At 47.2% G+C, this 24136-nt stretch overlaps 1 protein-coding gene across 1 annotated transcript in view; it reads left to right on the forward strand.

Moving 5' to 3' along the window:
* Positions 1-553: 553 nt before the first annotated feature.
* Positions 554-24136, forward strand: part of LOC8052813 (arylsulfatase B) — a 38951-nt gene continuing 15368 nt past the window's right edge. The window contains 4 exon segments of the mRNA XM_042286035.1: positions 554-581; positions 2640-2752; positions 2812-2922; positions 22487-22509. Coding sequence (XP_042141969.1) covers positions 554-581; positions 2640-2752; positions 2812-2922; positions 22487-22509 — 275 coding nt within the window.

The following is a 24136-nucleotide window of genomic DNA, read 5'->3' on the forward strand; positions in this document are numbered from 1 at the left end:
GTATATTGGACAGCGTCACCCTTACGCCCCTTTCACACCGTATGAATGAAAGGCGTAAAATTCGCCCTACACCCTTTTTACCATGTTGAATTAACCTGGGACTGGGGTAGAGAAGAAACATCAAAACGGAGAAGTGACAGAAAATAGACAGGACAACGTCTCAAACTCAGCTCAATCTCAGGTTAATTCAACATGGTTAATAATCACCAGCTCGCCTGCACCCTCACAATATTTTCTACCCTTTTTACATGGTCTCAGACACCACAGCTACAAGTGGGGCGTACAAAAGCGTGTAAGAGGTGTAAATTATCAACACACTCGTCCTACACCCTCGGATATTCAGAAATCGTGGTAAAATGGTGTAAGAAGGTTGTGTTTTCCAACTTACCCCCTTAATTTTTACACAGTTTTTACACGATTATGTGTGCTTTCATGTTTAGTGTGGCACCCCTGCACGCGGATATTGCGCGGAAACTCTTGAACAGTTTGACCTAATCGTAACGATTTTCGGCACAACTAGCGCGAACGAATTCGTGACGCAAATCCTTTCAACATGGCGGATGAACCAGAAGCTTGGACAAGTACTGCAATTCCCACCCCGAGGTAGTTCAAATAAGCAGCTGTGGTTTTATTTTGGCGGAAACGATAACTACGAATGCCTCCCAGACACCACTCCGCATGCTGTATAGTCCACATGGAAAAGGTTCGGCATCTTGCCATTTGTTTGGACGCCTCAGACAAGCGGGGCATTGAATCCGCCATCGCCGGGCCGAGATTGCAGTCGGTGTATTTCAAGGAATGGCAAAGAACTTATAAAATATTGTTTTGAAGGTCACTACTTCTAGTTTGTCGTTGTTGTTGTAGGCTTGCTTCAAGTATACAAGAGACAACTGGTGGTAGCCATCGTGTACGAACTAAAACTAACATAAGGTGCTCCTCTTCAAGAGCTGCAAATCAGCCGTAGACACAACCAAGCATCCACTTCGAGAACCATGTGCCGATGCCCGGATGTCAGTATGACAACAAATGGACTTGCGAGCTCGATAGGGGTATTTGCATGCGCAGTCGTGTTGCATTGTAAGGGGGGGGGGGTAGTTTTGAAATAGATAACTTAAGCGGAGTGCGTGGTGTGTAAACCACTGTACTCTCAGCCAAGACATCCAGACTCAGTTCTTGGAAAGTTAGTAATCTGCCCAGACCACGACGAATTTCAGGCAGGCGATCCTTTCCCCTAAAGGCGAAACCGCAGCGGCCTTTCTGAATCCTCCTGCTCCGCTCGCTCGAGCTCATCCTGCTCCATCGGCCTGGTTGAAAGGCATTGAGTCTTCCTCGTTCACGCTAGATGGCAAGAAATCATGACAATTTTGACGAATCCTTCCAACGCTAATTCGGAGACGAATTGATCGCCTCAAAACGAGTCACTAAATCTCAATTGTCTCGGAACTCCCGAATAATTCTCTCGCGCAAGTGCAGTGACGTCGGCCAGTCATTAGGGGACGAACCGTTCGCGTTAAGACGACTCACTAAAACTCTCTAATATGTGTTTTGCGTTGTCATCCTCTACACCGACACGCTGTTAACAAACGAGTCAGGGTTTGCCCACACCAGATGTGGTCACTGCGCGTCCGCCGGAAGCAGGTTTACATGATGTGAATTGATGTGATGTGATTTACGCGATGTGACGTGATGTGTTGTGATTTACGTGATGTGACGTGATGTGTTGTCAATATGGCGCATGCGCTCTATTGGCAACAACGCCACCGCAGCTTCGTGATGTCAGGGTCGTGTGTTACACTATAATGTGTCTGAAAAAGCGACCAGAAAAACAACAACAGCCTGACACGTATACAGGCCCTGTGGTATGAAGCCCACCATTTCAAATTATGAGTCATAATTGGCTTGAGACGATGTGATATTGCATGCTCTTCGCCAAAACAAAGACACCGAAATGTTCAGGCTATCGTCACGTCCGCTAGAGCAGCCTGTCGGTGGTTTGTGGGAAGCAAACCCCAGGTCGTAACCAGATCCCTTGTATTCCTGGCGCGCAGAGTGACCACAATTCCCGCCTAAAAACACCCTGTCTCTTCGGCAGATTCCAATGACGCACTAAATGTATACCACTTATAGCTCCTCCGTGACGCCGTGGTCTCACATGACCTTACGTCACGTGACAATCAGAAAAGCGCGGGATCGCGTGACGTAACGGTGTCATGTAAAGTCACTGTATCACATGACGGCACGCGATTATCAGAAAAGAACGTGGCCACGTGAAATCCACGTGACAGCACAGGGTTGCTTGACATCACGTCGTCATGTCACGTCACGGTGTCATGTGACGGCACGATGTTACGTGACGTACCAATGTCATGGGACGCCAGGATGTCATGGGACGTTACGGTGCCTTACGCCAGGGTGTCACGAGACGACCGTCACGCTTATGATGGCCGTCACCTGACCCTATGACTTTATCGAGGCTATATCCCAGTTGTGGGCACGAAATCACTAAAAGCCCGCCTTATAAACGCTATATATTTCAAACATAGTCGGTGCAGTGGTCGTCACCCAACCCTCTCTAAAGCTGTAGGGTTTTCACCTTCGAAAATAATCTTCACGTTGGCGTGTCCATTTGTCTCTACAAGGCTTACAACATTCTGTCCAATACCCGGCGGAGCCGTATGGGTTGCCGTTAAACCTAACCATCATGCCTGAGCACCTGAAGAACCTGGGATACGCCACACACATGATCGGAAAGGTAAAGTTGTTTCGAACGCCACCTTCGTCTTCTCCTAATCATTTCTTATTTTCTTACAGTGGAATTTGGGTTGCTACAAGGAAAGCTACACGCCGACCCGAAGAGGTTTTGATTCGTTCTATGGCTACCTCAACGGTGGAGAAGACTACTATGACCACACATTAATCTTTGTAAGTACGTGCTTCAGAAAGATGGCGCAGTTGGTTAAGATTCTATGCGCGCTATACAGGGCCGGATTAAGAAACATAGAGGCCCTGGGCTAATTAGCGATTCCCCCCCCCCTGCCCCCTTTCTTCTACACAGCTCAAATATTTGGTTCTTCTAAGAAATCAGCAATATCCATTGCGGGGCTAGTTGGTTCAAGATCTAAACTGTGAATTAACAAGCGCAGATGGCCAAGAAGAGAAGCAGGGGACTTCTCCTTTTTCGCTTCCACCTTGTCTTTCTTTACATGCTCTATTAAATTGACAGTTGTAAGTAAGCGCTCTGTCCTCTCCCCTTTTTCTCCTCTTAGTCCTTTGCTCTTCTTCATTCACAGTCTATGTATTCTAAAAAAAGTGAGAAAGTTACCTCGAAAATTAGGACGGTCGAGCAATTTCGCCACCGAGTACTGGAGTTCGACAGGTTTCAAGTGCAGATACGTTTTCATCTCTCTTGCAATCAGAAAGGTCGTGTGAGGGGAATAAAGTCAGACGACCCAGAATAAATAATAATTAAAAAGAAGAATAAAAGACGTTTACAGTCCCCTGTAACGCCAAAGTAGAGCGCAACTCTTAAAGGGGTACTCCGCCGATTTTTGAGCTACCTCAACTCACTATATGTTCTGACTCCCCGGCCTTTACCCTTTCTGGTACGCTATTTAGTATCGTGAAATTCATAATAGTTATTGCGAAATCAACAAATGAAAATGATGCAAAAACAAACATTCAAATATACCCGCCCTTTTCAGGGCCGTGACGTCGTTGGAAGGTCAGCTTGCCAGTCGGGCGAGCAGTCTAAAAAATAGAATATGCCAATCATTTGTTCCGTGCTGCAGCGCGGGGACTGGAGCGAGCTTCCAAAGCATTCATTTGACACCATGAAACTGCTTCGAATCAGTTGGGAACAAATTCTACAGTCCAAAGAGTGAACCCCTGCACTTCCACTGACGTCACTTTTTCATTGTTGCCAGTAGAGACTTTCAGTTTGAAAAACACGGTGAGGACCAAAATTGTAAATTCAATAACTTCGTGAAAAAAAAAATTATTTTGACCTAATATTCGGGATACTATTTTGGCGATGTTGTTCGGCGAGTTTAGCAAAATTTCAAGCAAATCGGGGGCCTTGAAGAAATCGGCGGAGTTCCCCTTTAAGGAGAAGAAGGGGAAGGTACGGAGAGGAGGCTACGCCCCTCCTTCTCTCCTACTCGCCTCCCATTTAAGGGAAGCGGAGAAATTTCCCCGCTAATTTTAGCGGGAAAATTGGACGACGTTCCTCATTTTTCGTCAGACATCACCATTGTTTGTGACACTTCCACGAGGAGGCAACGCTCGTTCGTCTCTGCAGAATTACGGCGACGGGTTTTCGACTTTCTTCATTCTCTCGCTCACCCTGGAATCCGAGCATCTCAATGACTGATCGCGGAAGGCTACGCCTTGTTACGCGTCTTCGTTAAGAGGATTAAATGTAGCGAGTTCGTCTAAGAAGGAAGGGTTTATGTACAATATTTACATGTTCGTTCCAGTTGCTGAAGGAGTCAGCATCGATTCCTCCGTTCTCGTCGTCGTCTAGTTACATCTTCTTCTTCTTTTTGCAATAATTATTCAACAAACTCCCCCGAAAATGAGCACAAGCTCATTCTTACAGTTCCAGGGGATATAACAACTGTATCGGCTGTCAAAGTTCACGACCACTGGGTGTAATTATTCTGCAAGACCGCACCTTGCCGTCCCTTCCTGGGAATGTCTCGTTGACCCTGCAGAGTTTCCACATGTGTCGCGGTAGTCTATTGTCCTTGAGAAGGACCAGGTCTCCGGTTTGTATACAGCTTGAATTGCTGAGTCTAGCGATGTGGGCTGACCTCAGTTCTAGCAAATATTCCGATCTCCATCTTCTCCAAAATTGATCCATGACTGTGTTTCGATATTTCCAACCTCGCGCCATGTTTTCGGGGCTTGCTTGATCTTCTTCTGGCATTTGATGGGAGGGAAGGCTGGTCAATTTGTGTCCCACCAGGAAGTGTGCTGGAGTGAGAGCCTCTCGTTCTTTTGCATCGGTGGAAATGAAAGTCACCGGACGGGAGTTGACTACGGCTTCTACCTCCGTGAGGACAGTTGTCAGTTCTTCGAAATTCAGACTACTGCGGCCTAGAACCTTACGCAGCGAAACCTTGACTGACCTCACTAGTCTCTCCCAAAACCCACCCCACCAGGCAGCTCTCGCTACGATCGTTTTCCATCTAATTCTATGGTTTGCAAAGTACGTTTGCACTTCCTCCCCTTCTATCGATTCAAACAATCTCTGGATGTCTTTGGCTGCTCTTTTGAACGTTGAGGCATTGTCGGAATAAATCGTTTTCGGGATACCTCTGCGTGCCACGAATCGTGTGAATGCCAATAAAAAGGCTGTTGTCGTTAAGTCGCTCACCAGTTCGAGGTGCACAGCACGTGTCACGGCACAGGTAAACAGGACGATGTAAACCTTGTAGCTTCCGCAGTCACGTCGACAGATAAGCGGCCCAGCAAAATCCACCCCTGTTTTTTCAAACGGTTCGCACCTTAATACTCGGTCTGCCGGTAGTGGAGCTACAGGCTCGGAGGCTGGTGCACAAGTTTGCCTTTGGCAAGTTATACAGCGACGTATGACCTTTCTTACGGCTTGCCTTCCCCTTAGAACCCAATAAGTTTCACGTATTTGCGCCAACGTGTCTTGAACTCCGGCGTGCAGTAGTCGACGATGTTCTTCAGCGATGAGAAGGAACGTGAATCGGTGGTCTGCCGGTAAAATAATTGGATGTTTCACTTGTTCTTCGTTGTCGCTAAATTGCAATCGGCCACCAACTCTTACGATCCCATCACAGTCTATATTTGGGTTAAGCATCTTGATTTTTGAAGTCTTCTGAACTTGTCGTTGATCTCGCAAGAGTTTGATTTCTATTGAAAAGGTCTCGTTCTGTATTGTTTTTGTCCAGAATTTTTCAGCTTCTATAATTTCCTCGCTCGTTAGGAGACCACTTCGTTGGCCTTGATGTTTTACGTTGTTTGTAAACCGTTTTATCCACGCCGTCACCCGAATCAACTTAATAAATGAACTGTACTCTTCCAAGCTCACCAGTTCATTATTTTGCGGTACTGTGAGTTGTATAATAGTCTCTTTCTTTTCTTCCGCGAGGTATTCATTGCCTTCTGGTTTACCCTGAATTTGACTCGGCCATGATGTTTTGGAGCGATGCAACCAGATGGGTCCATTCCACCATGTCTTGCTCTGTACTAGAGACTTTGGCATAATTCCCCGTGTTAGGAGGTCTGCTGGATTTCCTGTACCAGGGCAATGCCTCCAGTTCCTTGGTTCCGTCAGAGCTTGGATTTTTGTGACTCGATTTGCTACGAATAGCTTCCACCGGGTTGTTGAACCACGAATCCAATACAGGACAATCGTAGAGTCCGTCCACAGATATACTGGAAGTCCTTCTAGCTTCAACTTGCTCGTGAGGAACTGCGTCAGTCGAGCGCCTATTAATGCCCCCATGAGCTCTAGTCGCGGAAGAGTCAACCGTTTGAGGAGTGCCACTCTCGATTTTGCCATTATTAGAGCCACCCTCTTCCCATTTTGTTCTTTCGATGTCAGGTATGCTACAGCTCCGTATGCTCTTGTACTTGCGTCGCAGAAGACATGTAACGCCTTTTCTGTTTCGTCCTTGGAGAAGTCGAGAGCAATGAGTCTTGGGACCGCGATGTTTTTTAGTGCAGTGAGGTCTTTACACCATGCGTCCCACTCTTCGTAAAGGTCAGCAGGTAATGTCTCATCCCAGTCAACTCCTCGCTCCCATAGCTGCTGAAACAGAATTTTTACAGTGATTATTGCAGGAGCCAGTAGTCCCATTGGATCGAAAATGCGAGATGACGCTTGCAACACAAAGCGTTTGCTGTCCTCTCTTGAGCACAGAAAGTTGATGAGAGAAGTGAGATCGACTTTGATCATGTCTGTCCGTGTTTCCCAACCAACACCTAAAACGTTCGTTGGACCAACCAGTTCGATTAGTTCCTCTTGGGCGGAACTTTCTTTCGTCAATTCCTCTAATAATATTGGACTATTTGACTTCCACTTCCGAAGCTTCATTCCTGCCCTCTTCATTATCTCCCTTGCTTCTCTGTAAAGGACTTCTGCTTCTTTCAAATTTTCCGCGCCCCTTATCAGGTTATCAACATACAGGTGGTCCTTTAAAATCTTCGTGGTTTGAGGAAATTCTTCTTCCATTAGGTCTAAATGGTGTCTCACCGTGGCCGCGAGGAGAAACGGACTTGATGTTGCTCCAAAGGGAACTCTGGTCATTCTCCACGTTACTGCTTGTGGTAGTTGATGTCCTTGTTTGGGTGTACTGTCATACCACAAGAAACGTAATGCGTCTCTGTCTTGCTCCGCCAAGGTGACTTGCAAAAATGCCTTCTCGATGTCAGCTGTTACTGCGATGTTGTGTGTACGAAACGCGATCAGTAGATCGATCAAGTCAGGGTTTAAGTTTGTTCCGCTGGACAAGACGTCGTTCAGAGAAAGTTCCCGAGCGGTGCTAGAAGACGCGTCAAATACAACCCGTAACTTCGTTGTTTGTCGGTCTTGTCGCACAGCCGCTTGATGTGGCATGTAATATACGGGATTTCCGGCTTCCTTTGTATTTACGACCTTTTCTGCGAAGCTATTTACAAAGTATTCCCGAATGGTGGTGTCGTAGTCAATCATAAACGCTCTGTTTTTCATGAGGCGTGCGGTTAACGACCTAAGTCTTCTTTTAGTATTCTCCTTGTTGTCGTTCAGCTCTTCAACTTGATCATTCCATGGCAGAGAAACTTCATAACGTCCTTCTTTATATCTTACTTTGCTCTCAAAATCTCCGAACAGTAGATTTCCTTTGGTCGGCGACTCTTTTACAGTTATGCCAATGTGTTCCAGTTCCCAGAATGACCGCAGCTGTGCAGATATGTCAGTTATGTCAGCTGTAGTCACTTTCAATACTCCTGTAATCGATGAGTATATAGCAGTAGACGAAGTTGAGGGCACGGGACCTTGTAGAGTCCAGCCAAAGATAGTTTCGACGGCCATCAGCCCTTTTTCCAAGCGCTTTACACTTCCACTTACTACTTCCTAGTAATAGTCAGCTCCGATTCGAAGGCTGATGCCTTTCTCACATTCGTTGTTGCTGAAAGCGCTATCCGCAATGAGCATGTCTTCAGGTATGCTCAGCGCTACCTCTGGTGGTGCGGCAATGATGTCGGCACAAATCTGTGGGACCTCTAAAGCTTCAATGCGTACGTCTTTTCTGCTGTATTGATTGCGCAGCCATAGTTCAACTCTTCGACATGTTCTTGGAGCAGTTGCTGCGCCTTCTCCAAAGGTAAATATGTTCAAGTCTTCCTCTCCGAGAACCTTCAGGTGAAGTTTCTCCGCGATGTCCTTCCTAACAAAAGTGCGTTGACTTCCACCGTCACTCAGGAGCCGAACGAACGCACGGTCTCTTTCTCCTTCGGCCCACGCTTTTGCTGTTTGTAGAAGCACTTGGCAAGGCCCTCTGTTTTCCTTATCAGTTGCCTTTAGAGAGGACTGGAGCACATTTCCGGTAGGGACTGCTTTGTTACTTCTCATGAAGGGCTTGTTCAGAGTTTGCTTTTCCAATGCATTGTAATTCGGGTCGGACATCGTTGTTGCATGTCTTCTGGGACAATTATCACACACAGGGTTGATCGTTACAAGGTAACGATAAACCCTGTACTAAAAACCGACCATTACCCACTGCCGCGACCTGAAGATCTGTACACTGCCATCGCAGGTGGCAAAGTGTTTTGCGTGCTGGATCTTTCTGCTGCGTGTCAGCAGGTACCGCTGGCTGCCGAGTCCAAACCACTTTTGACTATAAACACGCACATGGGGTTGTTTCAGTTCCTTGTAATCCCCGCACAACCTGAGTGATCCATCTTTCTTGTGAATTACAACTACCGGAGTCGCCCACTCACTGTGACTTACGCGGCGTAAAACCCCGCTCTTCTCTAGCCTGTCCAGCTCTTCTCCAACCTTATCGCGTAACGCGTAAGGCACCGGTCTCGCCTTGCAAAAAACCGGCGTACAATCTTGTTTTAGAACTATCTTCGCTTGATAGTTGTTCGTGACACTAGACTGATTAGAAAATACTGTCGGGAACTTGTTACGCAGCGCTTCTATTCGGTGTGAATCAGTTACATGCTCCAGTGACATGACGCTTTTCCAATCAAGTCTGAGCCTCTCAAGCCAGTTCCGCCCCATGAGCAACGGCAATTTCTTGCCTTGGTTATCGACGACGATAACGGGCAGTTTCAAAGTCTGGTTTTCGTATGTGACGGAAACGTCACATTGCCCTTTTACCGGGATTCGTTCACCCGTGTACGTTTTTAGGTTTACCCGAGATGGCTCACACTTGACATGAGGGAACACGGTTTTCGCAACACTTTCAGGAACAATTGTTACAGCCGCTCCTGTATCAATTTGCATGAAAACGTCCGCCCCTTCAACATTGACTTTCACTTCATAACCCGAACGCACCGTGTTAAGGCAGTGATAGACGTCCAGTTCTGAATCGTCCTCCGAGCAGTCCACTGCATTCGCGTTCTTGGGTCCCTTTTTCTCGTTCGAGCACACTTTTTGCAAATGGCCTAACTTGCCACACTTGTGACACGTAGCATTCTTGTACCAACATTTGCTTGCCGCATGCGCCCTTCCACATCTTTCGCAAGACTTCTTGCTTTGCTTGTGTTTTCGAACGTCACGCTTATTGACGTTATCTTTCTGGTTCGCTCTTATCTCGTTCAACGACGCGTCTTTGCTTCCGGCGTGTAGTAACGCTGTCTGTCGTGCCGCCTGCTCTTGATCCAATGCGATCTTGCATGCCCTTTCGAAGGTTAAGGTTTCTTCGGCGAATAGCGCACGTTGCGTTTCTTCGCGCCGTATTCCCGCCACAAGCCTGTCCCTCAGAGCATCTTGCAGAAACTGGCCAAAGTCACACTTCCTTGCCAAATGCTTTAGCGCTACAATGAAATCTTCAACGCTCTCCTGTTCCTCTTGTACACGTCTGTTGAATTTGCACCTTTCCGCTATGACCGAGCTCTTCGGGCTATAGTGGTTTTTCAGCAAAACTTTCACTTCTTCGAACGACTTATCTCCCGGTACTGCCGGTACGACCAAGCTTTTCAGAACTTCGTAAGCTCGAGGTCCTATAACGGTCAAGAACCCCGCTAGCTTCTTTTCTGGTTTGATGTCGTTTGCGCTAACGAAGTGCTCGAAACGCTCTAAATACGAGTCAAAATTCTGTTGTTTTTCGTCGTATTCGTCAAGCTTTCCAAGAGGTGCCATATTTCGGCAAACCGACGGTGTACTTATCGGTTGCTGGCTTCCGTCCGTCGTGTCCGCTCCGTCCGTCGCCCGCTTGAGATGCGATGACTGCGCTGCTTTGGCTGTCGCTGTCCGTTCAGTTGGCCCCGCTCGTATGGTGCTCGTCTGCTGCCGTCTGCGACGCTTCCGCTGGGCAGCGCGGGTGCGTTGTCATCCTCGTCGCCAATGTGATAACTTGAGCAGACGACATTCCAACGGGCAAAGAGGGCTTCTTTATTGACCGTGCTATACTTATAGGCGCTTGTCACGTGACATCCGTGACCGGGGTGCGCACAGCCGATGCGCCGTGGTGCGCCGTGACTTGCAGCGCCACGCTGCTACAAGCCACCTTGCGCTTTTGCACTTCTTCGCACAATGGTTAGGTTTAGTGCATCGAAAGCAACGACTGTTCCCTTTCAGGACTTTTTTTTTTCGGTCCAGGGGCATGCGCACCGAACAGTTGGCAGTTATATGGTCAGCTGATCCGCAGAACAGGCACTGGTTTTCGTTGGTGTTCGTTCCTGTCGCGAACATAGCTGTCGAAGGTGGATATCGTCTAGGTCGTTCGTTCTTCCAAGTTGAAGAACTGGCCATACTGGCAGTTGGTTGGACTCTTTGGTTTCCATGCTGAGTCCGCTCTCGACTTTCGATTTCGCTTTTCAAGAAGTTCAAAAACTGTTTTAGTTCGTTGCCTTCGTTTGTCGCTTCCGGTGTTGTTTTTCGATGATATTCTAGTTCGAGGTCTGATGGTACAGCCTTTCGCAGGACTGTCAGTAGGAGTGTCCCGTAGGTATTTGAAGAGACACCAAGCGCCTCAAGGCTTCGGACTCCTGTCTCAACTTCGCCATACAACAACCTGAGCTTCTCCACGTTGTGAGAGTTACTGACTGTTCTCACTGTCAGTAATCGTGACATGTGTTCTTCTACGATGAGTTCTTTTTTCCCGAATCTTGTTTTCAGGAGGTCCAGTGCAACGGTGTAGTTTTCACCTGTCAGTTGTAACCCCTCAATTGCTGCAGCAGCTTCAGCTGTAACGTAACTTTTCAGGTATTTAAACTTGTCAATTTCAGACAGAGAGACGTTTTGGTTGATTGTAGCGTCAAACTGGTCCCAGAAACCTTGCCATGATCGTATGTCACCCGTAAATTTTGCAATTTCCAGTTTTGGAAGTTTGACCGTTGCGTGTTCTTGACTGATAGGCCGTGGTGGTCTTGAACTTGTGCCTGGCGTTGAGGTGTCCAACGTCATGTTAGTCATTTGTTCATGCTCTTTTAGTTTCCATAGGACTTTTGTTTTCGTTGAGCAAATTCTTTCGGCGTAGCCTTCTGCGTTTACCATCTCCTGTTCCAGCGTGTCATCGATGATGGCTCTCTCATTCTGATCGTCGATTTCTTTTAACGCAGATTCTTTGAGTGTCAAGATGTTAAGCCTTTTTTCCTGCTCCCCGATGGACGTTGGTTCCATGCCTAGAAGAGTGACGATTTCGGAAAGGATCCTTGTGGTCGCCGATCGAATCACGGTTCTTCTTCTTTTAAGTTGTTCGATGGCGGCTGGCGTTAGTTGATCCATTTTCGTTGAGGTAAGTCCACTCGGGTGATCGCTGGGTTTTACGATGGATGTTCCAAGCCTTTTTTTTTGCCTTTCCTTGACTCAGCTACTCCCGGGTTTCGGCTCCATTTTATGTTACGTTTCTTTGTTAAGAGGATTAATTGTAGCGAGTTCGTCTAAGAAGGAAGGGTTTATGTACAATATTTACATGTTCGTTCCAGTTGCTGAAGGAGTCACCATCGATTCCTCCGTTCTCGTCGTCGTCATCGTCCAGTTACATCTTGTTTTCGCAACAATTATTCAACACGCCTGGCCGCCCTATTGAAAAAACCAGCACAAGCTGGTCCCAGCATCCCAGCTTCATGCTGGGTTATTGCTCCAGCATGCCCAGCTTGCTGTGCTGGGACCAGCACAAGTTGGTCCCAGCATCCCAGCTTTATGCTGGTCCCAGCACCTCAGCTTCAGGCTGGGTTATTGCTCCAGCGTGCTCAGCTTGCCGTGCTAGTCGAGCTGGTCCGATGCTGGGTCGTGCTGGGTGAATGGCGGGCAAATGCTAGGTCATGCTGGGTGAACTGCCCATGCTGGTTAGACTGGTGTACTGCCCCATCGTTATAACCAGTTTAAATAAATACACAGAAAAAACAAGCCAACCTCTTCAGAAAAGCCAGCTCGGCCTCTAATTTATTATTTTCGTATTCGCGGAAGGCTCACATGAGCTCAGATGCTACAGACCCACTGCGCTGACACAGTACTAACCGGCGCAAAGATAGTGGTTCTTGGTGCAAAACAAACAATGCTTTTAAAACTAGATTGCTTATTTCTTAACACGAAAAATACTTGACACGCGCCAAAAACAGGCAATAACAATGAAAAATACTACACGGATGAGAGAAGTGAACCTGGGTCCCGCCCGTAATGGGAGCGAAGCGTCCTCTTGCGTAGTCGGCAGAGGCGAGGAAATCCGTGTGGCTTGGATGGCATCGGCGATACTCCTCGGCACCACCGTCATTCACGAGCACACAGATGTTCGAAGACACGAAACGAAGCCTCAGTCGGGGCATCCGACTTCTTCCCGCGCTGAACGGACTGCTGCTCGCTGTCTCATTAAAGGGCAACTCCGGTCCATACTTTCGATTTTGGGATTATGGCTGTTTTTAGTGCACTTAGCGCCCCTGAGTTGCAAGGTGTAATTTTTTTCTCGTTATTGTGCGTAGTTTTAAAAATATCGACGTCTCAAAGTTTTGTTTGGGGCGCGGCCGACAAAACCGAAACTAGCCGCTCGAGGTTCCGGCAACACTGGAAATCAGCCGCTATGTGGACGTGACGCCAAGATCGTTCTCGTTCAGCGAGTACGCAGTCCAAGCGGCACCTACCTCTGTTGCGCTAGTCGTCTAAAAATAGAAGGTAAACTGATTTTGTTTTAATTCTGTATATGTGGTAGTTATCCAGCATATGTAGCAAGAGGTAGTGCGTGTACCCAAAAGCTAGCGACTGGAAAACCCGTCAACTCGTTCGGTGGCGTACTCGGCGGCCGCCGCCGCGCGTGCGCTATGCCGTGCCGTACTCGTTGCTTGTATGCCCAAAAGCTAGCGACTGGAAAACGAGTGAACTCGTTCGGTGCCGTACTCGGCAGCTGTCGGCGTGCGTGCGGTCTCCCGCACTCGTCGCTAGGCCTAAAATGTCATCGGGGCTCCGTGGATGGAGCGGCGTTGCTCTACGCCGCGCTGCCAGTGACGTACAGTGCTGGCGCTTTCGCGCGGCGCGTCAGTCCCAGACACGAAGCTTTGAGGCTCTCCGGCGCGTTCCGCAACAACCGAACAGACTTGTGTCAAGCTGTAGACGTCTGTTTTTTTCGTAATTTTTTCCTCAGGCGCGTAAAAGCTGAATTTGTAAGCTACGACATTAATTCACCACATAAGTTCGTCCAGGTAGTGAATCTTTGTACAAATAAAAAAAAAAACTTGCCGCACTAAAAAAAAAACAAAAAAAAGTTCTTTGGGCAGTCATTTTCTTCTCAAAGCTAGCAAAAGTTTTTGTGAGTGATAAAGGAAAACAGAAAACGTTAGCAAGGTGAGAACACTTTCTTTCCCTTCCTCATTCCTACCCCACCCACAACAATTTTTTTATTAGAATACATAGGATTTTAAGTTTTCCTTCGTAACTTTTGACTAAGGCAAGCGTCTTTTTTTTTTTTTGCATTTTTAAATATTATATTTACCTGCAGCCGAACTCGGGAAAATTAGAGAGTTGTAACTTACAAATCCGAACTTTCGCGATTTCTTTAAAATCCCTTGTGGTATTCACAAGCGCAATGTTAATTAATACTGCTGCGTAACGGGTTGGAACGATTGGGAGGCGAATGTTTATATCGCATGAGCTTCACGCGCCGGCTGTTCGCTAGTAGTCGTTACGGACCTGAATACTACGCACGAGATTGCGTAGTAAACAAGCAGTGACGCAAAGCAGAACATTGTTTTCGTTTTCATTACAAACTTCAGTGTTTGGAGCTAGTTAGTGGTTGTACTCTACATGCCCACCATTCCGCATTCAACAGACATTCAATGTAGCTCTCAATCTTCAACACTGCACTTGACAATGACTGTTTTATTTATTGATCAGGATACTTTTATCATGTTTTCCTTTTCTGTACATGTACGATGGGCAAAGAGCGACGGCACGGCATCCTTTTTAAGCCTCGACCCCATCGCTGACAAGCCACAAGCAACCAACACCCGTAGGTTTCGTTCGTAACTCTCCGGCGAAAAATGATTGGAGCAGAGCTTCGATCTGGGGGTCGACGTCCAAGGCTTTCCAAAGTCCACTCGCCGAACAGCGTTCACCCACACCTTCTCCAATTTCCGATCCGTTGGAAACTTGTGAAAAAGCACCTCCGGGTTGCGCAGCGGCTTGTTTGAGCAGCCCACAGCGCTTTAAGTTGTACTCGGCATCTTTCGAGGAACAGCTGGGCAGTCTTGGGCGCACCGAGTTACTCGCTAAAACGAGTCTAGGAGACCTCACAAGCAAATAAACAAAAGGCTATACCGAAGCTACACGGGCTACAGGTAAACGCAACGGCTAAACACGCAATTACAAGCCGAAGTAGCGGTGGTAGCGGCACAAAGAAGCGCGCGCGACGGCTGCGCCGTGCTCCCGTCCGGAACGGAGGAAAAAAAGAGGACGATGTTGACATCACGGCCCAATGTTGCTTTAGCGATCGGCAACCCGCTGGCCGCCCGCTAAGGAGCAGCGGCTCGCGGCGGGTCGCGTTTTTATTATCGGCATTAGTTGAGAATGCGGCGTCCCACGGACGTGAAAGTTTGGCTGGGGTCGTATTTTGTGTCACTACAGCGATACCAGTAATTTAATTCATTTTGAGTTTTGGCCGGAGTTGCCCTTTAAATCTCGCTTCGCTTGCACCGCCGTTCAAGTAGTCGCCAAACGACGCGCACACAGCCGTCCCTTCGAAAATCTGCCCAAGGTAGCCAAACGTGACTCAAAGTTTTTGTTCCTACCACTCACTCTCTCTCTTTTCTCGCACACAAAGGAAGCTCGCAGCGTGCCTGAAGCGCCCGGTCATCTACCAAAAACGAGAGGACAAAGAACAGGACGTGACATCGTCCCCACCCCCGCCGACCTTGGCGCGCGCGCTCCCGGCAATGCCAGTTCGACAAGCTCTCGCTGACCTTGGCGTGCGAGCTCCCAGCAAGACCAGTTTTAACCAGCTTGGGCCAGATTCAGAACCAGCTCGAACCAGTATGACAAGCTTGAACCAGCTTAAGTACCAGCTTGCCCATTTGCAGTGCCAGCTCGAACCAGCTTGAACCAGCTTGACAAGCTTGAACCAGTTTTAATACCAGCTCGAACCAGCTTCCCAGCTGCAGTGCCAGCTCAAACCAGCTTGAATCAGCTTGATTATCACCTAGACCAGCTCGAACCAGCTTGAACCAGCTTGAACCAGCTCGAACCAGCTTAAAAACCAGCTAAACCAGCTTGCCCAGCATGATATCCTTGCTTATTTTTTAATAGGGCGGGCATGAACAGCGACGTCCGACAATGGGCAAGAGCATGTTCGCCGTGCCAGCGAGCAAAAATGCATCGGCACACCGTAACTCCACTTGTCAAGTTTCTGCCTCCCGACAGCCGTTTTAAAAAGTTCCACATTTATCTCGTCGGATCTCTACTACCGTGCAAAAGCTACCTATACCTCCTCACGATTGTTGACCGCTTTACTCGTTGGCCGGAACCAACACCAATTCAAAATATCACAGCTGAGACCGTTGCATCAAGTTTCATCAAAACCTGGGTCGCGCGTTTCGGAACACCTATCGAGGTCGTCACAGATAGGGGACGACACTTTGAATCGGCCCTTTTTAGATGCCTCTCTGAATTACTAGAACCACACACAAAAGGACAACCACCTATCATCCGCAAGCCAATAGACTTGGTGAGAGATTTCACCGTCAACTGAAAGCTTCTATTATGGCTTACCAAAATCCAACTTGTTGGTTAGAACTCCTTCCTATCTTTCTTCTTGGTCTTCGTGCTGCTGTCAAAGGAGACCTAGCTTGTTGCCCAGCCCAACTTGTCTATAGCACTTCACTTCATCTGAAGGCCGAGTTGGCAACCCTCTTGCACCCTACAGCAGCACCTCCCAAGATCGAGACATGCGTCGAGAGACTACAGAACATCTTCAGAGAGATCAGGCCAATACCCAACGGGGGCAAATGCGACAACACAACCATTTATCAGCAAAGACCATCGTGAAACAACAGATGTTTTTCTCATGACAGACGCGGTACGACGCTCTCTTCAGCCACCCTACACCGGACCACATCTTGTCCTAGCGAGAAATGAAAAAAAAAAAAAAAAAATTCACCATAAGATTAACGGACGAGAAGAAGTGGTTGCCACGGACCGCCTCAAACCGGAATACCTTGACGCAATCCCAACATTGTGTTTAGAGGCCGAAACACAGTGCTCATCGAGGCAGGCAGCTTCCGGCTACTCATCGACGTTTCCTCCAAAACTTCAACACAAAACTGTTCGTTGGAGCGACTCCGTCTCTGGGAAGGGGAGTCGTGGGGAGGGGAGTTATGTGGTGACAAAGCATCAGAGAAAAAGGTGTCCATCGGATGCGTGTGCGCGGGGCTAAAAGGTGACAAGCGCGTGACAGTGATATAAAAAAAAAGTCTTGGCCCGAGCTTCGTCGTGTACGATTCTCTTCCTTGCTTTGCCATCACAAGCCTAACTTCGAAAAGAACCTCTTTCGCACCACGTCAGAAAAAATGGCGTTTATCCTTGAGACTGGTTTTGCGTTAACTTCGAACACGTCATTCAACCTTCGGTAATTTATACGAAACCTGTTGAGCCTTCCTTTTTTTGAACGATTATTATCGGTGGGTCGTAGGGTAATGTGCACCACTCGATGATCCCCAGCTGAAACGTTACAACAATTTCTTTGTCTACCACATCTTGGACCGAAAAAGCCAACGCATATAGCCTCGCACGGACTGGTTCCTCGGTAGACAGCTTCAGGTCACACGTAACCAAGTTTGTCCGATAGGGTCGATGTGAAAATACAGGCTGGTACTACTCAATCAACCTCCACACTTCGGCCTTCTTCTCGTCATCTAGGTCCTCGCTGATGATGACATTTCGACAAGAGTTTTCTGTAGTGTCGCTTTCAGGAAGAGTCCTCTCGCTGAAGGCTTGTGTGGATGCGCTGCAGCATGGCCGATGCATCTAGTACTCTTGTCTTTTTTCATACATATTTAACATATTCATGTGGAATACCTTCTTCCTTAAACTTCGAGCTCGTAGTCGACTTCACTTTTCCTGTTTGATATTTCAAAGAACCGCTTTCATTGCATAATCAGCTTATTGTGATCGCATAGAAGCATAATGAGAACCAAGTCCCAAGCTATCAGTCGACGCTTTAAAACCTTTTTTTGTCATAGTTTTTCTTATACCTGCCCTTGGCTTCTTTACACTAATGGTGAGTCAGCTCGCAAGTTCTTACAAGTTTATTTCTTAGCTCTAGCACGTGGGTATAGGTTGTCTCCAGGTCGTCTTTAAGTGATTCGTTGGACCACACTTCCATGAGGATGGCCAAAGGTCCACGTACGTTTCACCCTTAGAGCAACTCAAAGGGTGAGAACCTCAGAATTGCTTGCGGGACCTCTCTGTACGCGAACAGCAGTGCCGGTAGGTGCCTATACACTCTTTGGGCCTCTCCTGATACATTCGTTTTATCATTTGTTTGATGGTCCCGTCAAATCTCTCCACTAATCCATTCGCCATCGTGTGGTAACAGGTTGTTAATAGACGCTTCATAGAAAAAAGCCTGCTTACCTCCGTCATAAAATCAGATGTGAAGCAGGAGCCTCGATCGCTCAAGATCTCAGATAGAATTCCCCATCTGGCAAATATATCTACCAGCGCTTGTACCGCTTGCTCTGTCCCAATGTTCCTCAAGGGAACAGCGTCCGCGTGTCTTGTGACCGTGTCCACCATCGTCAAATTATATCGGTTGCCCGAACGTTCCGTTGGTTTAATGCGCGCGATAAATTCGACCGCCATGCTTTTTCGAGCGCAGCTCCTTGGCGCCCTTTTCCGGCTTGAGCGTCGTCGGCGTCGCCGTCGGTGTAATCGCGCAGTGCATTGTGGGACATTTCCCATGATACAACGCGCGGGGAGGAGAAGAAGAGCAGCAAGGGAAGGAGGACGAGGGAGGAGGAGGGGCAGGGAGACGAGGGGGAGGGGAGGTGGAAGAGGGGAGGGAGAGGAGGAGAACGAGAGGAGGGGGAGGACGAGGGAGGGGGAGGCGGGAGGGATGAGGAGAGGAAAGGGGAGGAGGACGGATGAGGAGGAGGAGAGGAGGGAGGAGGAGGAGGAGGAAGATGAGGGAGGAGGGAGGGAGGAGTCATGGAGGATGAGGAGATGAGGATTAGGGAGGAGGGATAAACCCTCTCCTCAGTACGCTTCTCTCTCTCGTCCTCCTCCTCAAGAGCTGCGCTCTGATTCGGCGTTACAGAGTGGTGTAAAGGTCTTTCATTTTTTTTATTTAGAGGATACTACAGATCTTTAAGCCCAAATAGCAGTGGGGTACAATGTATGCATTCATAAATACAACAGCTGAATAAAAAAATTTACAAAAATCAACTAGCAAATATTCGATATATATACACATATATTTCAGAGAACGCAGGCCAAATCGCTCTTGCGAAAACTACTCATCGCAACGAAAAAAGGCTTGTGGCGTTTTCGTCCTGGGCCTGGGGCCCATTTAGAAAAATTGGTAAAGTCCGGGATAATTAAGTTGTTAATTATTTTTGCGTAATTATTTTTTTAATATTGTGTTTAAGGGCTAGTATAAATTAGAAAATTGCTCAGCATTAACGAAAAACTATAAATCAACAAACTGCAGAACGATAGAAGGTACGCGAAGCATTTTACGGCTTTCTGAAAAACCGCACAAAGTCGACGGTTTTTAAGTTTCGGTTTGCTATCGGAGCGCATCTCAGCCCAGGCGGCACCGCGCCCCGTGGAGAGATAGTGTAACCAGCCTCTGCTGCGTCCCGCGATGACAGCGCAGCAGAGGTTGGTTGTTTTATATGAGGAGACCATGAAAGTGCGTCCGATATAATTAAACCAAGATATTTGCATACCCGCTCCACAATAACTGGGGTGTCCGCTATCTTATAAATGTATTCAAAGGGTTGCTTTTTTGTAATGCGTAAAAGTGTCGATTTAGAAGAATTAAGCATCATTTTCCAGGTATCACACCATGATAAAACGTACTGCAATCTATGGTCTCACAATAACTGATCCGAGCTTGAATTTATTTCTTTAAAAATTATGCAATCGTCGGCAGAAAGACGTATATGGACACCGGCTTCAATAATTGATAAAATATCGTTAATGTACACCAGGAACAAAAGATGACCTAAAACACACCTTTGAGGGACCCCTGTCGTTACAGGTAGAACTGGAGAGATATATCCTCTGACGGAAACAGACTATGTGCGATGTGATAAGTATGCATCAATCCAGTTAACAAAAGCATGTGGAAGACCAAGTTGTTCAGGTTTAAAAAGCAGCTGTTCATGAGGACCCTTATCAAAAGCTTTTCTGAAGTCCAGAAAAAAAACATATCAATGTGACTTCCCCTGTCGAAGATTTGCGCAAATTCATGTATGGTAATAACAAGTTGGGTCGTAGTTGATAAGCCTTTGCGATAACCATTTGAAGCTGTGTTATAAAATTATGGCTATCCAGCAGTTGATTGATTTGACTGCAGATATGCTGTATCAAATTCCATGAAGAAGTCAAGGAAATGGGACGCCCCTACCGAAAAAAAAAACATTTGGCGCCTATATGAAAATAAAGGGGTCGATACCGGTAACAGTTTAACCATACCGGTCACCAGTTTGTCAAAGGGGTCCCCCATATGAGCCATAACGTTCACCTATTTGGACAACGAGGCTATTCCTTTCGCAAACGGGTCGCTTGTCAGGGCAAGTGGGCGACTCGTTTGGGCAAAGTTGTCGCACGTTTGCTCAGATCGGTGACCATGTTGCACAGACGGGTGACCGGTGACCGGCAAACTGTACCGGTTTAATCAAACGGCTCTCCGGAGCCCGTTTGATATTGAAGGTAGAGATCGGCGGCATGGGCCCGCCTGTTTCAGCCGTGGCAGCTATTGTTTCCGGAAGGCTGGGAGCGCCGGTTCATCGATTTCAGATCATCCGCGTAAAGCAAGTAATTATATCTATAGTTAAATTTCTCTGATGTACGCTTATACTGCAACTAAAACTAACACTTTTTTTTTACATAAATTTATAACTTTGTCCATCTTTGTTGCCTCAATTTACTTATTGAGCTTGAATTTCTCTCGCAGAAGACGCGACCGTCGTGAAAGAATGTACTTCTAGGCTCCGTTTCACTTCAATTCAAGACGCAGCGAAGGTAGCGCGCGAACACGCGACTGCAAGAACTTCGAGCATTGCGAGAGCACGCCCGCCGTTGCAGCAGTCAAACTACGAGCTCGCGCTGAGTTCTTTCTTCGCTCGGGCGCAAGCCGAGCTTCTGGCGGCTCCGCCGCCATTTCCAGCGTTCGAGCGTGCTAAAACGCGCGCGCGCGCGCGTTTGTTTTCCGAGGTTACAAAAACACGTCTCACTGGAATGCCTGGGGAGACGGAGAAGGGCTTTCCGGGGGATGTCCTGCGCCTTCATCGCGCCCCCTCCTTCCTCTTTTGTCACCTCTGTCACGTGACCCGCAGCAGTGCGCGAGCTACACGCTGATAAGCATCGAGATCCGGAAGGGTGCGCCTGGAAGCCGCTTTTTGGTTTGTCTGCTTGTTGTCAGTTGCAGCTCAAACTTCGCTTGTCCTACCTAGGGTGCCTACATGTTTCCACAGCTCCGCTGTTTAGGGTGGCCACAACGTTTGTGGTACCTGTTGCTGACGAACCAGTGTTGCCTACCTCGTTACCATGGCAACCTCCGCTGTTTTCGTCAACCATTTTGTCACCAGTGTTGCCTACCTCGTTACCATGGCAACCTCCGCTGTTTTCGTCGACCATTTTGTCACACCCGCCGGTCGTGCGCTCGTACTACGCCGCTAATCCTCGTTAGTGCTAAAGAGCGCTCACCGCTCTCGTTCCGACGGCGAGGTTTCGGCGTTCAATGCCGGTCTGTGGCGTTCCATTTTGTCGCGGGAACTCGCGTTTCGATAAAAGCCACGCACACTTCCTGCTCGCAACCTCAAATTATGAAACATCTGAATAAAGAGAGCCACATCCACGAATACCGCCATCCCGCTGAGCCTCCGACTCCTGTTATGAACGGAAACGGAAGTGGCCTCACAGTGTTGCCGGTTTGTTGAGACTACAGAAACTCAACGTTGTGTACGTTTAGCGAACTAAGATGGGGGGAAAAATGGAGGTGGGAGAGGATCTGGGAAAGGGAAACAAGAAGTTGGCACCACCCTAAAGCGGAGCGCAAACCATGTAGGCACCCTAGTCCTACCTGCTTCGATCTGTCGCCTAATCATGCGGTGTTATTAGGATGTCTCTCGACAACGTATTGGATGTGCGCCGAATTTATCAGTGTTCGAAAAGTCCTACGCGCGTATCGGCAACAAACGATTTTTCAAAGAAGTCAGGAATTTTTGCGGTTTGGTTGCGTTCTGCAAATGACAGCTTGTGCGCCGCATCATGTTGAAACTTCCAAGGAGCCGTTCTTTCTCGTTTGTGTTTGTGTGGTTGTCCTGCTTTGACCGTGTCTACAAATGTCACGGATTACATCATTCAAGTCCGCTATTATTATGGTGAGTGCACTGCAACCTACTTCTAGGCAACGATTGACCGTTCTTCTGCGGTTCCTCTTCCAGATTATCTATATAATTATGCAGCGTCTACTCTCGAGGCAACCTGGAGAATAATTTCCCCAAAAGTCTACCTTTATAGTCTAGATTTACCTCGGTTCTTGTTTGCTTTGCAATCTTCTCAGTTGTATACAAGCTTAGAGTGCCTCTCACATTTCACAGATCGCTTGCACATTTGTACTTGTGTACTGAAGAGGTAATAAACTTTGAGGAGTATTGAAAACAATTTTTTGTGTCTGTTTTCCGGTCCATTTGCAAGCACCTACGCGAGCACATTTGTTCTACGTGTTTCCTCCATGTTATAAATAGGTTTATAAGTTTCAGGACGTCTTAAATGAGTTTAAGATAACCAAGCTACCAGACAATACGCATTTAGGGCTAGCGCATAATTTGCCAATTTGAATGGCACGTTCAAACGTGTGATCATGTGCCAAGCTACCAGACAATACGGATTTAGGGCTAGCGCATAATTTGCCAATTTGAATGGCACGTTCAAACGTGTGATCATGTGCCAAGTCGAACAGGTACCCGTATCAAACGGGCACCTGTATCAAACGAGTACCGTTTCAAACGGGTTCCGTTTTAAACGGGTACCCGTATCCCATAATCACGTTTGATCCATATGGGTCGACAAGTTTGCCCCCAGTTGATTCAAATCAGTTTGCCACCCGTTTGAATTTCAAATGTTTTTTTTTCAGCAGGGGGTAGTTGTCAACTGCTAGTCTATACCCTTTTTTGTGCAAAGGTACTACTGTGGCAGTATGCCAATCGTCTGGCAGCGAGCTGTTTGAGTATGATTAAAAAAACAAAAAAAACAATGAGAAGGTAGTGGGCTAGGGACTCAGCGCAGCGCCGTATAAACGTGTTTGGAACCTTATCATGACCTGACCTTGTTTGCATCGGCCTTGCTTTTTTCGCTCGCTTTATTCTGCATTTCAGATGTGTGATTTTTCAATTTATCCACGTATTATCACGATCAAGACGCTTGTATTCTGTAGGTAAAAGGTTGTCAAGGCAGTACTCACACAGTGCTTAAATTTTATCCAAGGCGCATCAACACTCGTACCACAGAAATAATCAAGGTTTATATCATGATAGTCGAGAACGCTAGTGTCGTCAGCTCGTGGGCAGTCTTTGAAAGGCGAAAATATAAATATTTTTGTAGGTGAAAAGCACTAAAGCAAAGAGGCTAGCATGATCGAATTGTGATCAGAGGTCAACAGGTATGGTATAATCAGTAAGCGAATTGTTTTCGAAAACAAGATCAAGAATGGAGTGACTGGTACCACGTACTCTGAATGGATCCTGAACTTATAGCGTCAGATCAAAGGCGAACATAATATCAAAAATATTATTTGTTGTGGAAGATGAACCACACAAATTCGCCCAATCAACGGACGGGATATTAAAGTCACGAACCAGGATTATTTTATGGCTGCTAAATTTGAACACATGATCAAATAATCTGCACAAGTAGTCACGAGCAGAGGGGAATCGGTAAACAGCTTCAAGGATAGCAGTGTTGCCCCAACAGCTAAGGCGTAAAAACAAGATTTTATGATTTTTTAATTGGGTTTCCAGAACAACTTCCATGCCTGGTTTAAATAAAACGCTCAGTCCACCCCCCTTCCTCTCACGATCGTTGCAATATACATTGTACTGATCCGAAAATACATCTCCGTCACAAATGTAATGAATAAGCCAGTTTCGGTCTTAACTCAAACATTCGTGTCATGCATAAGAAGGATGGATTTAAGTGCGTGCGATTTGTTGACGACACTTTGTGAATATAAGTTGAAAAGTCAAAACTACGCGTATTTACGATGAGCTTGAAGTGAGTCAGAAGAGGTGGCTTTTTCTG

The sequence above is a fragment of the Ixodes scapularis genome, unplaced genomic scaffold (genome assembly GCF_016920785.2).
Source record: "Ixodes scapularis isolate PalLabHiFi unplaced genomic scaffold, ASM1692078v2 PGA_scaffold6__148_contigs__length_123643588, whole genome shotgun sequence".
Lineage (NCBI taxonomy): Eukaryota > Metazoa > Arthropoda > Arachnida > Ixodida > Ixodidae > Ixodes > Ixodes scapularis.